At 44.4% G+C, this 13585-nt stretch overlaps 1 protein-coding gene across 2 annotated transcripts in view; it reads right to left on the minus strand.

Moving 5' to 3' along the window:
* The window catches only part of mdn1 (midasin AAA ATPase 1), a 66036-nt gene that overhangs the window by 27656 nt on the left and 24795 nt on the right, over positions 1–13585 (minus strand). For both annotated transcript variants that reach the window (XM_072678445.1, XM_072678435.1), the window contains exons 29-57: positions 12961–13099; positions 12503–12641; positions 12299–12429; positions 12048–12186; positions 11647–11776; positions 10829–11092; positions 10346–10543; positions 9705–9913; positions 9287–9409; positions 8968–9165; positions 8747–8854; positions 8419–8607; positions 8240–8329; positions 7012–7275; positions 6673–6937; positions 5960–6119; positions 5679–5795; positions 5309–5517; positions 5023–5171; positions 4429–4628; positions 3996–4231; positions 3547–3660; positions 3309–3438; positions 3115–3221; positions 2442–2575; positions 1794–1954; positions 1477–1597; positions 943–1159; positions 208–451 (exon numbers count right to left, since the gene is read on the minus strand). In XM_072678445.1, the coding sequence (XP_072534546.1) occupies positions 208–451; positions 943–1159; positions 1477–1597; positions 1794–1954; positions 2442–2575; positions 3115–3221; positions 3309–3438; positions 3547–3660; positions 3996–4231; positions 4429–4628; positions 5023–5171; positions 5309–5517; positions 5679–5795; positions 5960–6119; positions 6673–6937; positions 7012–7275; positions 8240–8329; positions 8419–8607; positions 8747–8854; positions 8968–9165; positions 9287–9409; positions 9705–9913; positions 10346–10543; positions 10829–11092; positions 11647–11776; positions 12048–12186; positions 12299–12429; positions 12503–12641; positions 12961–13099 (4885 nt within the window). The remainder of the gene's footprint in view (positions 1–207; positions 452–942; positions 1160–1476; positions 1598–1793; positions 1955–2441; positions 2576–3114; positions 3222–3308; positions 3439–3546; positions 3661–3995; positions 4232–4428; positions 4629–5022; positions 5172–5308; positions 5518–5678; positions 5796–5959; positions 6120–6672; positions 6938–7011; positions 7276–8239; positions 8330–8418; positions 8608–8746; positions 8855–8967; positions 9166–9286; positions 9410–9704; positions 9914–10345; positions 10544–10828; positions 11093–11646; positions 11777–12047; positions 12187–12298; positions 12430–12502; positions 12642–12960; positions 13100–13585) is intronic.

Consider the following 13585-nt stretch of genomic DNA (forward strand, 5'->3'; position numbering starts at 1 on the left):
CTCTCTCTCTCTCTCTCTCTCTCTCTCTCTCTCTCGTATCACTCCTGCGCTATTTTACTGTTTCTTTCCTTTTCTCTCGGTCTCTCTTTGTCTCTGTCTCTCTCATTGTAAGCTTTAGCTGTTGATTTTAAACGAGGACTACACCATTTGCACAACCCTTAAATCCACTGGCACAACCCTTGTTAAACTGTGATGTTTTCCCAATACCTCTGTGTTACAGACAGGTGTAGCAGGTCTGCAGTCACTTTCATCTGGTTGAGAACGGCCAGTTCTTCCAGGACGGGCCAGAGTTGAGCTCTGCGGCCCAGCTGCAGTAGCACTTCACGACCCGGAGCGGCACCATCGCCCATTTCCTCCTCATCCACATTCTCAGACAAAGAATCCAGCAGGCCACAGGAGGCCATGTGACCCTGCTGCTGATCCACACAGCTGACCAGTCTCTCCAGCACACCTGAAGGTGAAGTAACAAAGCAATGTAGTTTAATGTAGATTTGGAAAATATAAACATAACCCATAACTGCACAAAACATAACCCTTTACACCTCAAGAGAGTTATTGATCACACGTTTTTAAAACAGTAACATAGTTGAGCCCCATCCTTGGTAGGATGGAAGGCAAAATTAGCTCTAGCATGAGGAAGCTGAATACTGACTTACTCGGAGTAGCTGAGAACCTGAGGCTCACTAGAAAGTGGAAAAGACATATCAGCTTAGCTAACTCAGCTTATGTGTGTAAGTAAAGAACTGACGAATTGAACCAGCTTCCAGCTCATTACTGCAGTTTGTAGATAAGCAGTCTAAGGCAGTCTCTGTGTCCGTAAACAGCAGGTCTGAAAGCCATTTTTTACCACGGTGAGTGAGAGTGAAATATCTACCTTTCTTATGGTTTACATGGTGATGCGATTAACAATAGCAGCCATCAGTACACATAAATAAAGCTTACCAGTGCTCTGAGGATCCAGCAGAAGATTGGCCTGCAAGACCAAGCCCCAGCCTTCTAGCAAGGCTTCCTTGGAGTCTATTCCCATGGCGACGCCCCGGAGACGAGTCACCTCCCGTTTCCAAAGTGAGGGTGTGCTGTTGTCTAGACGAAGGTCCTTGATATCTAACGCTCTGCTGAGGAAGCGGAGGCGAGCAGCACACTCGGCTACCGACTCCAACTGTAGCAGGAAACAAACAAAATAAGTTTATATAAATAAAGTATATAATTTATTTACATGTTATTATGAACATTTTACTTATCAATTAACAAGGTACTTCACCCTCTTGTGTAGCGATGTAACACACACTAGGCCAAAAAACAAACCCAAAAACTAACTAACACTTACTGATGCAAAATTATATATTTACACTTTGCTGTAGATCTTGCTTTTAAAAATTATAGTCATAAACACGCTGATGATTCCCATTACTGGACAGTTTGATCCTGCACCCCATTCCGCCAAGAAAGCCCTGGGTATGACGCAATACTCCATACCTTAAAAGGCAGTGGTTTCCCCAATGTTTTCTGAATGCTCTTCAATGCTGACGCCACTGACACAGAGCTTGACAGTGTGTTCTGGATGGCTGTGGAGATGGTGTGCAGTTCCTGCTGCCCCCTGGCATCCAGAGATGCCAAAAAAAAAAGAAAGAAACGCAGAGTCAGTAAAATTGTCCAAAGTGTGGGCTTGTATGAGCTTGATTTTGTTTACTAAACACATGTTTACAACAATCAAGGTGAGCAATCTACACTATTTAATTAGAGAAATATTAGAAGCTTAAACAACTCATTAGAGCATGACTCTAAGCACCCACTCGTAGTCTCCATCCCCCATTAACAGCTGGGGCAGTCGCAGGACCAGGTGTTTGTGGACCCACTGCCAGTGCAGGGAGAGCACACAGACTCCACGAGCATCTGCCGGCAAGGAGTTGCACACATGCCAGAAGCGATCCCTCCATTGAAGTAGCTGCAGGATCTGTAAGCACCAAGATAAACAAGATGTTTGAAAACTGATTGAAAGCAGCAGTAAAAGCAGACTTTTTGTTAGGACTCTTTTTAAAAAACAAATTAAAGTCAATTCTTATGAAGATATTGGTAAATGAGGCCCACTGTTCCTTTAGTGGAAATTCAACAACTATGCAAATTGAAGTCATGTCTAAAAAGCACCCTAAGAGAGTCATCTATTAGAAATAATACAAGAAAACACAGCTATCCTTTGTGAGCTACTGGTTCAATAGTGGCACAGTGTTTGGACCCCACTATAACAGTAGAAAGCAATGCATTCTACCTCAAATTAAGTCTTGGTTGCTGATGATTTACACAAATTAACCTTCATTATGCCACTGCAAAAAGAAAAAGAAAACCTCCAACAATAACAGCCTTTGGTAATGACCAGCCAGCAGAGGGCCTGTTCAGCTAAAGAAATAAAAACAACAGAAAGAAATCAGAGAGGGGCCCCAGACCTCAAACATAAGGTGGTCGGAGATGTTGGGCTGGTCGGTCTGTACAGCCTGCAGTACGAAGGAGTCCCACAGATCAAAGAAAGGTCGCAAGTGCACCAGGACTGGGTGTGGCAGGTGCCCGATGTCTACTGTCCCTATTGAGACAAAGCACAAGAGACTTAAAACACTAGCATACAAATTGGCCATCTGATAAAGTGCAGGTGTATAAACGAGCACCAGAGAGTATGATTGTGTGCAAGGATACTGTGCAAAAGCCTTAGGCTGTCCAGACAATTGTTTTTAAAAGTTTGCAGCAAGTGTGTGCTCAACCTTTCTGGCCTTCTATATCAGAGTTCATCAGAACAATCACAACTCATTTAAGGAGATGTAAATGATGTAAATTTACTACCTAGACAATAACATTTCACATCAATTACTAGACACAGATACATGTATACACACACACATACACAAATGACTACTACTTCTAATAAAAGTAAAAGTGTGAAGCTTTATATGGTTGTTTTAAATATGTTTTCCCTTAGTTGTGTAAATTAAAACTGCTAATATACAATTTCATAATTATTATAATTAATCTTGTTTATGCTACCTATGTCTTGGAGTCATTTTTGTGGCTATCACAATACAATCACTGTTATCCATTTTTCATACAGCCCTGAATGCATACACATACCTTTAGAAAAAGCTGTGGCCAGTCTTAGAGCACTGTTATGGGAGGACGTATTTCCAGTGCTGTTGCCTATAGCTGCTCTCTCCTCCCGGTCCATCAGTATTATGATCCTGAATGGAGACAGAACAAACACATTAGACCCTGACTCAACTACAAGTTCTACTGTACACAGTTGAAGGAGCTACATGCAATCGTACCTGTTGGCGACAGCATACAGGGCCTCCATAAACTCCATACATCTCTCCTCGTCTTCAAAGTTACAGGTGTTGGCCAAAATATCCAGGTACTGTTTGTTCCAGCGCATGTCTACCAGGATCCTGTAGTCATCTGAAAAAGACCATTCTTCTTCATCGCAAAGTGTGTGTGCATCAGGGAGCTCATGTGTAAGTAAAGGGGAAAGAGATGAAGTGTGTATGCATATGTGTTCGTTTGTACCTGTGCTATGAGGCTGAAGGTGCTCGGTCAGGTATTTGCCTTTGCCGATGAGTTTGCTGTTGAAGACGGCTTTGAGAGCTCTGCTTCCCGCCTCCAGCTGCATCAGGGCTGCTTCTGCAGAGACGTTAACACTCAGCTCACCACAATAGCACAGCCTAAACCTCCCTCCCACACAGCAGAAACGGCTTCAAACTGACGTTCAAAATAGATTTTTTTTACTTAAGCATAATGAAATAAATGAGCGGCATGGTGTTCTGTGTTCTGGCACTCTCTACAGCTGTGTGTATGAAGCTGAAGAGAGTTACATTCTGCCTTCTGTATGTTCTGCACTACTTAAGGAGGAAAGGACAATTCCAGTAAGGAGCAAGGGACTAGAGACCAGCCTTGTTAGTGTCATTGCCTATGATGGTCGACCACCATTTAACTTCATATTTAACCCCATGGTGTACCTGGTACGTGTTTGTAGCTCTTGGCTAGGAAGGCCAGCCAGCTGGTGCGGAGGACCCAGTCACTATGGGAGGCTCTCTCAGTCAGAATCCGCACAGCAGTGGGCAGCAGCTGCTGTGCATCGCCGACTCCACCCTCAGCCCCTCCTGCTGGCCCTCCCCCAGGGAACTGCAGGCCTTCCAGTGCTGCGCCACTCTGCATCGCCCTCTGCAGGTCAGTCAGGCTCAGCGGGCGGCTCCTGTACAAAACAACAAAAGCCATTAAGAAGGTCTGAGGTTGATAAGGACGCACATTTGCATAATGCCGCAACATCAGTGTCACAAAGACCAATATGACAATATTAATTAACCCACAATCCACTGCACCCCAGCATTAAGCTACAAGGACAATGTGTGTGTGTGTGTGTGTGTGTGCAGACGTGCAAGTGAGTCTTGCCTCTTGCTGTGCAGGCTGAGTGTGTTGAGGCAGTAGAGGAGAACTTGGCCATCTCTCTGGACGCTCGAGAAGCACGAGTCTTCTGTGGACTGTAGGGCCGAGGGCACTCTGTCGGGCCACACGCCCGCACACAACAGCCTGCTGCCCCACTCTTCAGAATCCAACACTGCCAACTGCCTCTCTATCACCTCCTGAGCCAACTGAAGAAAGAGGGAGAACAGCGTCAGGATAGAGCAGAGCAGAGGAGAGGAGAGGAGAGAAAAGAAAAGTCAGAGCAGTTAGAGAAGTGAGATAACAAAAAGGGAAGGATGAGAAGAGATAAGAACAGAAAAAAATAGAAGAGGAAAATGGAGAAAGAGAGAAAAGAGAGAAGATTAACATACAGAACATACAGAAGAGGAACAAAGAGAAAGAAACAGACAAAAGAGGCCAGAAGAAAACAGAAGTAAGGGATTTAAGGGGTTAAACTGCTGTTCATCTCAGTGGCCCATAGACAGAACAGGACTAACCGTTCATAAACAGAGTGTGTATTGTAATACAGAAACATGTGTTTATGAAAAACATAAATGTGCGTGTACGTGTGTTAATATGTACCTGTTGGTTGGTGGTGGTGCGCTGGCAAAGGGCGTAAGCCTCTCCACAGGCCTGCAGCAGCGCACTGGGCAGATCCACTCCCCTCTGCAGCTGACCAGACAACAGAGCAGCCGCATGCAGAAGGGACGACACTGAAGAGGCTGGAGAGTCTACGCCAAGTAACACACATGATTAGGGCTTCGGACCACCGTTTTATGCTAGCTGTATGCAGTAATGTCAAATCTAATGTGTGTTCTCAGCGTTTGACTATAATGATCAATTTGACAGGACTGTTCCTAATGCTTACCCCAGATGGAGGACTTGATCTCAGAGTGAACAGACATCAGTATGTCACACACACAGTCTCCAGTCACTCCTAGAGTGTGTAAGACAGTCTTCAGGTCCAGCGAGTCCCAACAGACTCCCTCATTCTCTCCAGGGATATAGATTTCCACGCCACGATTCCTCATAGCCCGAGAAATCTCTCCATGGGCAGGGTCCATGGTGAGGAACAACCTGGACAATGAGGGAGGAAAATTCATAAATAAAATACACGAAATGCTCCCTGTTGTGAAATACTCCCATCAGATTTGAAAGCAAACCATCGGCTAAAATGTGGTTGATCTTTTGCTCATCTTAAGAACCTATGAAGAATAGAGGAACAACAATGAATGAACCTGAAGTTGGGATGGGGGGTGATGCTAGGGGTCGTGCCATCGATGACTCCACGCTCATTAATGGTCAAAGATCCACCTGGCTCCAGCAGGGCGTTCAGACGATCCAGCACGGAAGGGCTACAAACGAACACATAGTACTTTATATATTAAGCTCAGCTTCTCAGATTAGACTACAACATTACCTGGGCAGAAGGAAAAGTACGTTTCAGATGTACGGTGGCCATTCATGGAGACTGCCCCATGCAACTCACAATGCCTATATCCATGCAACAGGAACTGACCTGCAGAAGTTAACGTTGTCCATGAGCAGCCAGTCCCCGGCCTGCAGGGCCTGCACCAGTGTGCCGTCCAGCCACTCGAAACCACCATGACTCCAGCCGTCTTCCATCTGCGCCAAACGCTCCTTCAGCAGGGTGAAGTCCATCTGCAGCTTCGACATGTCTACACAGGAAAATATGGGAGAGGTAAATTCTAAATCCAATACTGTGGACAAAAGTATTGGGACACCTGCTCATTCATTGTTTCTTCTGAAACCAAGGATATGAAACAAGAGTTGAATCTGCTTCTGTTGGAATAACTGTCTCTACTGTCCAAGGAAGGCTTTCTTCTGGGTTTTGGAGCTCTGCTGTGAAGATTTGATTGCAATCAGCAGCAAGAGCATTAGTGAGGTCAGGATTCTCATCACCACGCCTTATCCTCATCTTCCGACCTCCACAGCTCAATCCTGGGGGCTTTATACCCCTTCTAGCCCACACCTAGGATTAGGCATGTTGCCAACAGGTTCATGTTTATCTGCTCCAGAGTCTCCTTTTCTTTTTGGGAATAGTTCTCTACAGGCACCAGGCAAGCTGTATGTGTGCATTTGCAATGGGTGAACTCAGTTTAAAAGAACGTACATACAGTTCAACCTATCGGAGGAATGGATAACATATCTCTAGGTCGCAAATGTATCTGTTAGACAATGTATGTAAAGGAAAGGAGAGAGCGGTCGTACCTGTGAAGACCTTGAGCTTGGTGTTGAGTTTGTGCAAAAGCACTATGATGACCTCCAGTTTGTTCAGGGCCTCAAAGGTCACAGTTCCCTCAGTGGTGTCCAGCCCCTCGTCCCTCAGCCAGCGGCGAAACGTGCTCCACGTGCTCAGCAGGAACTCTGTGTCCTGCACCGCCCCGTCCAACGACATCAGCCCCCGCCGAGTCACCATAGCAACCACATAGTCCATGCTCTCCAACACCTGCTGCCATGGCCGGATGATGTCCACCTGGAGGACCACACGATTGTGAGAATTCCATTTGTAAAAAGTCTTATCAACAGATGTTTTGTCCATCTGCTCACCTGCTCAAACCCGCCCAGCAGTTCTGTGGTGTCCATTGCACTGTTCATGGCCATTACTCTGAGTCTATGTCCAGTCAGCAAGGCCAGCAAGTGGACAAGGCTGCTCTTGCCACTGGCAGTGGGGCCCACCAAGATAGCCATCCAGCCCATTTTCACGCACTTCATTATGGACTCCAGTGGCCTTAGAACCTGATGGGTAATGGAAAGAGGGGGGTCCAGGGCGACAGGCGCCCCGCCGCTGCGCTGGAGGACTGAAGAGCCAACCTTGAGAAGAGGAGGAGAGGAAGAAAGAGGGTGGAATAAAAAGCTGCCAAGCACATATGAAAATTAGAGGAACAGGTGAGACTCAACCGACAGACTAGAAATGTCAACTGACCATTAGAACGTTAACATCTTAGACCCTGTATGTTGGCCCACACTTCTTACTTAACTTTCATACCTACAATACTCTGATACTTAACATCAGATGCCTTAAAATAGAATAGAAGTTTGAGCTAAATGGCTCCCATAGCCAGACATGAACCCGGTATGTTGCAGAGATAATTACTACAGCTATGAACAAATGCCGGACCATCTTTTGTATTTGCTTAGATTTTTTGCTTGTGTGAAAACAAACCAAACCAAGGGCAAAACCCTCCAAGCAAACAGCAAACAGAGTCCAAATAAGAGAATGACCAAATCAAGCCAAAGTCCAAAAGGGTGCTGATATCTAGTCCAAATGAGTGAAAGAACTAGAAGATAAAGTCTTACGTTAAATGAGTCCAAGTAAGGACAAGATCAAGTCAAGGCAAAGTCTCAAGGGGCTAAGCCCAAGTTAAGGCAGAGTTTTAATTGAGAGCACCAAGTCTAAAGAGGGCCAAAATCAACATAGGACTGATTCGAAAAAGAGAAATAGCCAAAAAAGACCAAGTCAAGACTGTGTCAAAATGAGAGCAAGACCAAGTGAAGAGAGAGTCTAATGGGTGTCAAGTCCAAATGATAGCAAGACTAAGCTAAGATCAAGACATCAAAGCTAAGTATTTTTGATCTTTTGAACAATTGGGTTGCTATGAGTCAGTGTGTTGTTGAAAGGTAAAAGAAAAAAATACAATGAAATATCTACATGTATATTAAACATAAACCTACAATTTTAAAACAGCAACAAGCCCACAAAAAAATGATGACAAACCAATAGCTGAGATTAACATCTAGTGAGTCCTGCTAGTTAGTGTGGTCAACATTGCAATACCTGCAGGTTAAGGGGCGTAATGTGGAACTGCCTGGAGCCCATGTAGGGCTCGAAATCCTCTGTAAACACCTTCCTGAACACAGACAGCACCTGCAAAAACAACAGGTTTACACAATCAAGCAAGTGGAATGACTTACTAATATTCTTACATATGCATAAACGGGTGCAGTCGTGCCTACCTGAGCTTTATCTGCTTCGGATCTCATCCGGTCTGCATACACCAGCCCAACATGCTGGCCAGGGTTATAGAAGGCTGGTGACTGGTCAGCCTGCATCAACTGACACCAGCGGAAGAGGTCGCGCAGGTTGAACTCCCACGGTCCTCCTCTCTGACCCCATTTCCTCTCTACTGTCACATCATTTACAAGCTGGGGGAAAGACGACATGGTAGGCTCTGCAGTTTGGCAGTGTTTCCCAATGTTTAAAATTCCAAAGTATTACAAATATTTGTGTGATATTAAAATTCCCTGTAACTGCTGGCCAGGTTCTAAACGCTGCTGCTCTTACCCTGTTGCTGAAATGCACCATTTTGGAGATGATCTGCTCGTTGATGTTTGGGAAGATGGAGTTACCAATGAACTGCATGTCTTCCTTGGTCAGCTGGTCCACATACACCTACAAGCACCAGATTTAATGTCTTCCCAATTACTGAATACTACATACAAAACAAACTCAAGACAAAAAAGGCATGATGAAGGAGCCACAACCGCTACTGCAAGAAACATTACCTGAGTAAACCTGTTGAGGAAGGACTTTGGAAGACCTTTGCGGCCTCCTCCCTGGGTGAAGGGGTTCTGGCAGCCAAAGATTTTGGTCTTCTCGTGCTGGACCTGAAAGCGCATGCTCAGTTCAGGGATGTAAATCTCCGCTCTGTGGTCGAAACAGGCATTTAGACCTTCCAACACGGACTGAGAGGCCAGATTCAGCTGCGGGGGGAAAAAAAAGGGAAGATTAGTTCTCTTTATCTCTGTATATAGCAAAGCCAATCACTGTAGATTTTAAAGCAGCAATGTGACATGTTCTATAAAGTATGGATTTTAAGACTACCTCATCTAGTACAATCCAATGGCCAGCCTTTAGAGCAGCCAGGAGAGGACCGTCCCTCCAAGCAAACTCTCCCCCCTTACCACCCTCCACTGGAAGGTCTGTTCCAAACAGGTCCGTAACATCCTGAAGAAAGACAACACATGAGAAAAGAGGCTTCATCAATGCCATGTGTCCATGTTCCCTTAAAGCAGCAGACAGATGCGAGACTGGTGTGTGTGTGGTACCCTGCGATAGCATGGTGACCTGATTATTTATATATCGCAGGGTACCACACACACACACCCAACACTCACACCTATAGCCAACCCACATATTATGTTTTTAGGAGGTCTATGGGGGTAAACTCACCCACAACCCCAAACCATTGGAGCTGTCTTACATGGCCTCAAACGTCTGAAAGAATCTGAAAGAGTCTTACGGTCTGTTCGGACAGGTTGATCCTGATGAGATGATTGCCGGAAGCCTTGGCGAGCGCAGCCACCAGACTGGTCTTGCCCACCCCGGGCGATCCCTCCAGCAGAATGGGTCTCTGGAGCTTTAATGCCCGCAAAACCCTCATGGCATTCACTGCTGTGGTGCCCGCACCAAGTGCGTAATCTGACACACTGCGACCCTCGCTTTCAGGACCTGGAACACAAAACACTTGTAGATTTACAATGCAATACAATTGACAATGCAATGTCCTGTGCATTAGAATACCCTTCTAGATCCTTAATTAATTAATTAAATAATTCATTAAACTACTTAATTAATGAATGAATAAATTAATACACACAGTTTGACATAGTAATGTAGTGATTCTATGGCTAGCGATCAAGTCAGATTGAAACAAGTTAACTGCATCAGACTACATAACTCTGCAACACTGATATTATGTGTGGTCATTCTGATTGACAGTATTACGCTACAGGAAGAACTGGGGGACTGCAGTGCTGTGACAGATTCAAAATGAGAGTCAAAGGAACAATTTCCAACTAATTAAATAATACACTCAATAGATTAACGAATAAATGCAATATCCATTAGTTGAAGATCCACAGGGACAGGACAGGCTCTCACCAGAGATTATGTAGAAGGGCTCAATGCCAAAGAAGTCCTCCCCCCAGCGTGGCTCTCTGAGCCGTCTGGAGTCGTATACTCTCAATGCCTCCTGCATCTTCTCGTCTAGCTCCGTGATCCTACGAAGCCTAGACTCCAGGAAGGCCAGGGAGGCTTTCCGCGCCGCTGTTGCGTTCTCTGCTGCGGACACGGTAGTGCCTGAGGACCAGGAAAGAAACAGTCGGTGTCAACGTTTTTTGGATTCTTCTGGACATATAATAAATAAACGTATTATAATTCCATAGGCCAAGGTGTTTTGGATACAATAATTACATTTACTATTCACCACATACAATCACAGAACAACTGCATTCTATGGCACTTTTACCTGCATGCAGATGTTGATTAGACTATCTTTTAAAAAAATACTCCTTTACATGACTTTATTCTTTTATCCAAAAGCGTGATCCACTATTACACTGTAACTCCGTAACCTGAGCTAACCTGATCCGATGCCATCCACATAGACCAGGCAGGCAGCGTGGATGAAGGCGGTGACAGTGTCCAACCTCTGGTCCCACTCAGGCTCCTCCACATCCCCCAGGGCCATGAAGTTGTTCTCGTCTCGCGTCTCATCCTGCTCGCACACCGTGTTCATGAAGTCCACCCAAGATAGGATGTCTCTGACACTCAGGATACACCGCCTCCCAAACTCCTGATTGGTTAGCCAGTCAATGAAGTCCAGCATGAGCTCGGCGATGTCTTTGCCTAGAGAGTGTTAATGAGTTTCAAGAAATACTTGAGAAAAAGGAAAAGCAGATATTTACATTACAATTTACTTAAACTTAAAATAGCTAAACCGTTTATAGGGAAGGGACTAAAGTAACCAGGCTAACACTGGTTACAAACACTATTGCACAATGCACATCCAGATTTTTTTGGTTTTGTGGTTTTTTTGCATATAGTATGGAAAAACTGTTTAAATAGAGGTCTATGTATAGAATTTATACATTTGCTTACATTATTATTATAATTTTTTGAAGCAAACAAATTAAGATTTTGAGTACGAGTTTACAGAGATGAGATTGATGATAGTGTCACATTAGCCTAGCAACATTAGCACAGCATCTCCCACTGTAAATTAAAGAAGGGCACGTCAGATATCAAACACGCCCTGGCTGGTCAACTGTATTACTGGTGTAATAAAACCTCTAAATCTCCAAATAAACTAAATTTAAGAACAAAATGATAACCAATGTTTAAAGCACAGGTCAGGTGAGTACTGGAGGCTGGTGGTCAGAGGTCTTATTTTATTTACACACCTTGATGGTCGCGCTGGTCCAGTGAAAGCCCCGATCGCAGGTTGTGCTGGATGATCTTCATCATGTCACTACGACTATTATTCTGGGGACACCAGATCTCAGTGAACCTGTTCCTCAGTGCAGGGGAAAGCTAGACACACAAACATAGAGACTGAGTGCTTAATTAGATTACTTTCCTTTACTACCATAACTTATTTCGTCATGATAAGCTATTAGTTAGTTTTGTTCTTAATCTTATTAAGATTATAAAACAGAAGTAACTATAAACAGTAGGCGTGGACGCTTGGTCTATGTATTTTAGTTATCACTGTTTTATCATTTTGTGCTGACAATAAATAAGCAAGTAGCCATAATACAGAGATGTGTGTGAGGATTTGTGTTAAACCTCCTTCAAAACTGACCTCTTTCTTGCCGAAGTCTCCACCCGGGTTCATGGTGGCGACCAGTCGGAACTTCTTCCCTGCAATGATGAGCTCCACATCATCATCGTCTCCACTACCTTTCTCCGCCAAGACCAGAGACTTTTCTGTTTCCAAGACACTGCATACATCCAAAGACAGAGAGGAATTTAGGAAGGAAATGAAATCTATGAAAACAGAACAGAATTTGTACTATTACATATTTGTAATATGTGGGTTTGCATCAACCCCACCTGTTGAGTCTCTCCAGCACGGAGTCGTCTGCCAGTGAGATTTCATCCATCAGAAACACTCCTTCTTGTCTCATAGCCAACACTAGAGGCCCATCACGCCACTCAAATAGACGGCCATCCTCAGCATCTCCCTAAATGAATGGGAAAACATTATATATATAATATATATATATGTAAGCTGCAGAAGAACAACTGAAGACTTACGTGTCCTGTCCCAGCATGCCGAACCGGCCGCAGGCCGCCCAAGAAGTCAGATGTCTCCATGTGCAGATGGCAGTTGACTGAGAAAAACTTCTGCCCTGCTAAGGCAGCAAACAGCTGGCAGATGGTGGTCTTGCCACACCTGCAGAAACACCATTAAAACCAAACTGGTTCCAGTGCTTTTTTTTCAGATTTTTCCAATTAAAGCTCTTGATCTATATATCAGCTTTATGATCTATTTTGCAAATGCATTGGAATTTAGCTGGATTTCTACATAAATGCTTCTGAAAAACATAACACAATAAACAGTCTGAGCAAATACAAAATGCAATAGTTTTCCCAATGATTCCCAATGAATCTTTATTGATGCTAAAAAATGTGTTTTAAACAAGGTCACAGATGGAAAATGTGTTAATAAGAATGTAAGGATGTGAGGGCTTCACTCTATTCTGTAATCTTACCCAGTATCTCCCACCAGCAGGACAGACTCTCCGAAACGGAGAGCACGGCCCACCAACACAGCAAGCCTCCTCATGCCTTCAGTCCAAACCACATGACCAAACTCCTCTGGAACGCCGGCAATGCTGGCCACAAATGGACCTGAAGGTAGTAGAAAGAACATTGCAGAGGAGTCTCTAATCAGAAACGATCAATAATCACACAATTCTGTGCAAAACTCAGAACCCACCTTTCATTTCATTCCTTCCCAGTAAAACCAGCCATAAAGACACATTAGGTGTTTTAGAGCTAAGCATGTTCACCTCTTACTTTTATAACAGCCCCCAATCTTTTCAAAAGACACACCAACAGGAGACCTTTCCCTACACCTCCAAAGTCCAGTCTTAGAAGTTGGAGCATTTTTTTGCTCCTCAAAACCATTCCAAGCACATTTAACGATACTGTGGCCTGGACTCTAGGCAGTCAGTGCATTGTTCTTGGAACACCAGCAGTGTTCGTCTGCCCCACATCATTTTAGACCCACAGTGTTGAGCCGTCCACTCATATATAGAAAATAACCTGACGCAATAGTGAAGCTGGTCTATAAGTTATTGCACTGTCATCAGATTATTTTAGAGATTTCTTCCA

This window comes from Salminus brasiliensis, chromosome 1 (assembly GCF_030463535.1).
Source record: "Salminus brasiliensis chromosome 1, fSalBra1.hap2, whole genome shotgun sequence".
Taxonomy (NCBI): Eukaryota; Metazoa; Chordata; class Actinopteri; order Characiformes; family Bryconidae; genus Salminus; species Salminus brasiliensis.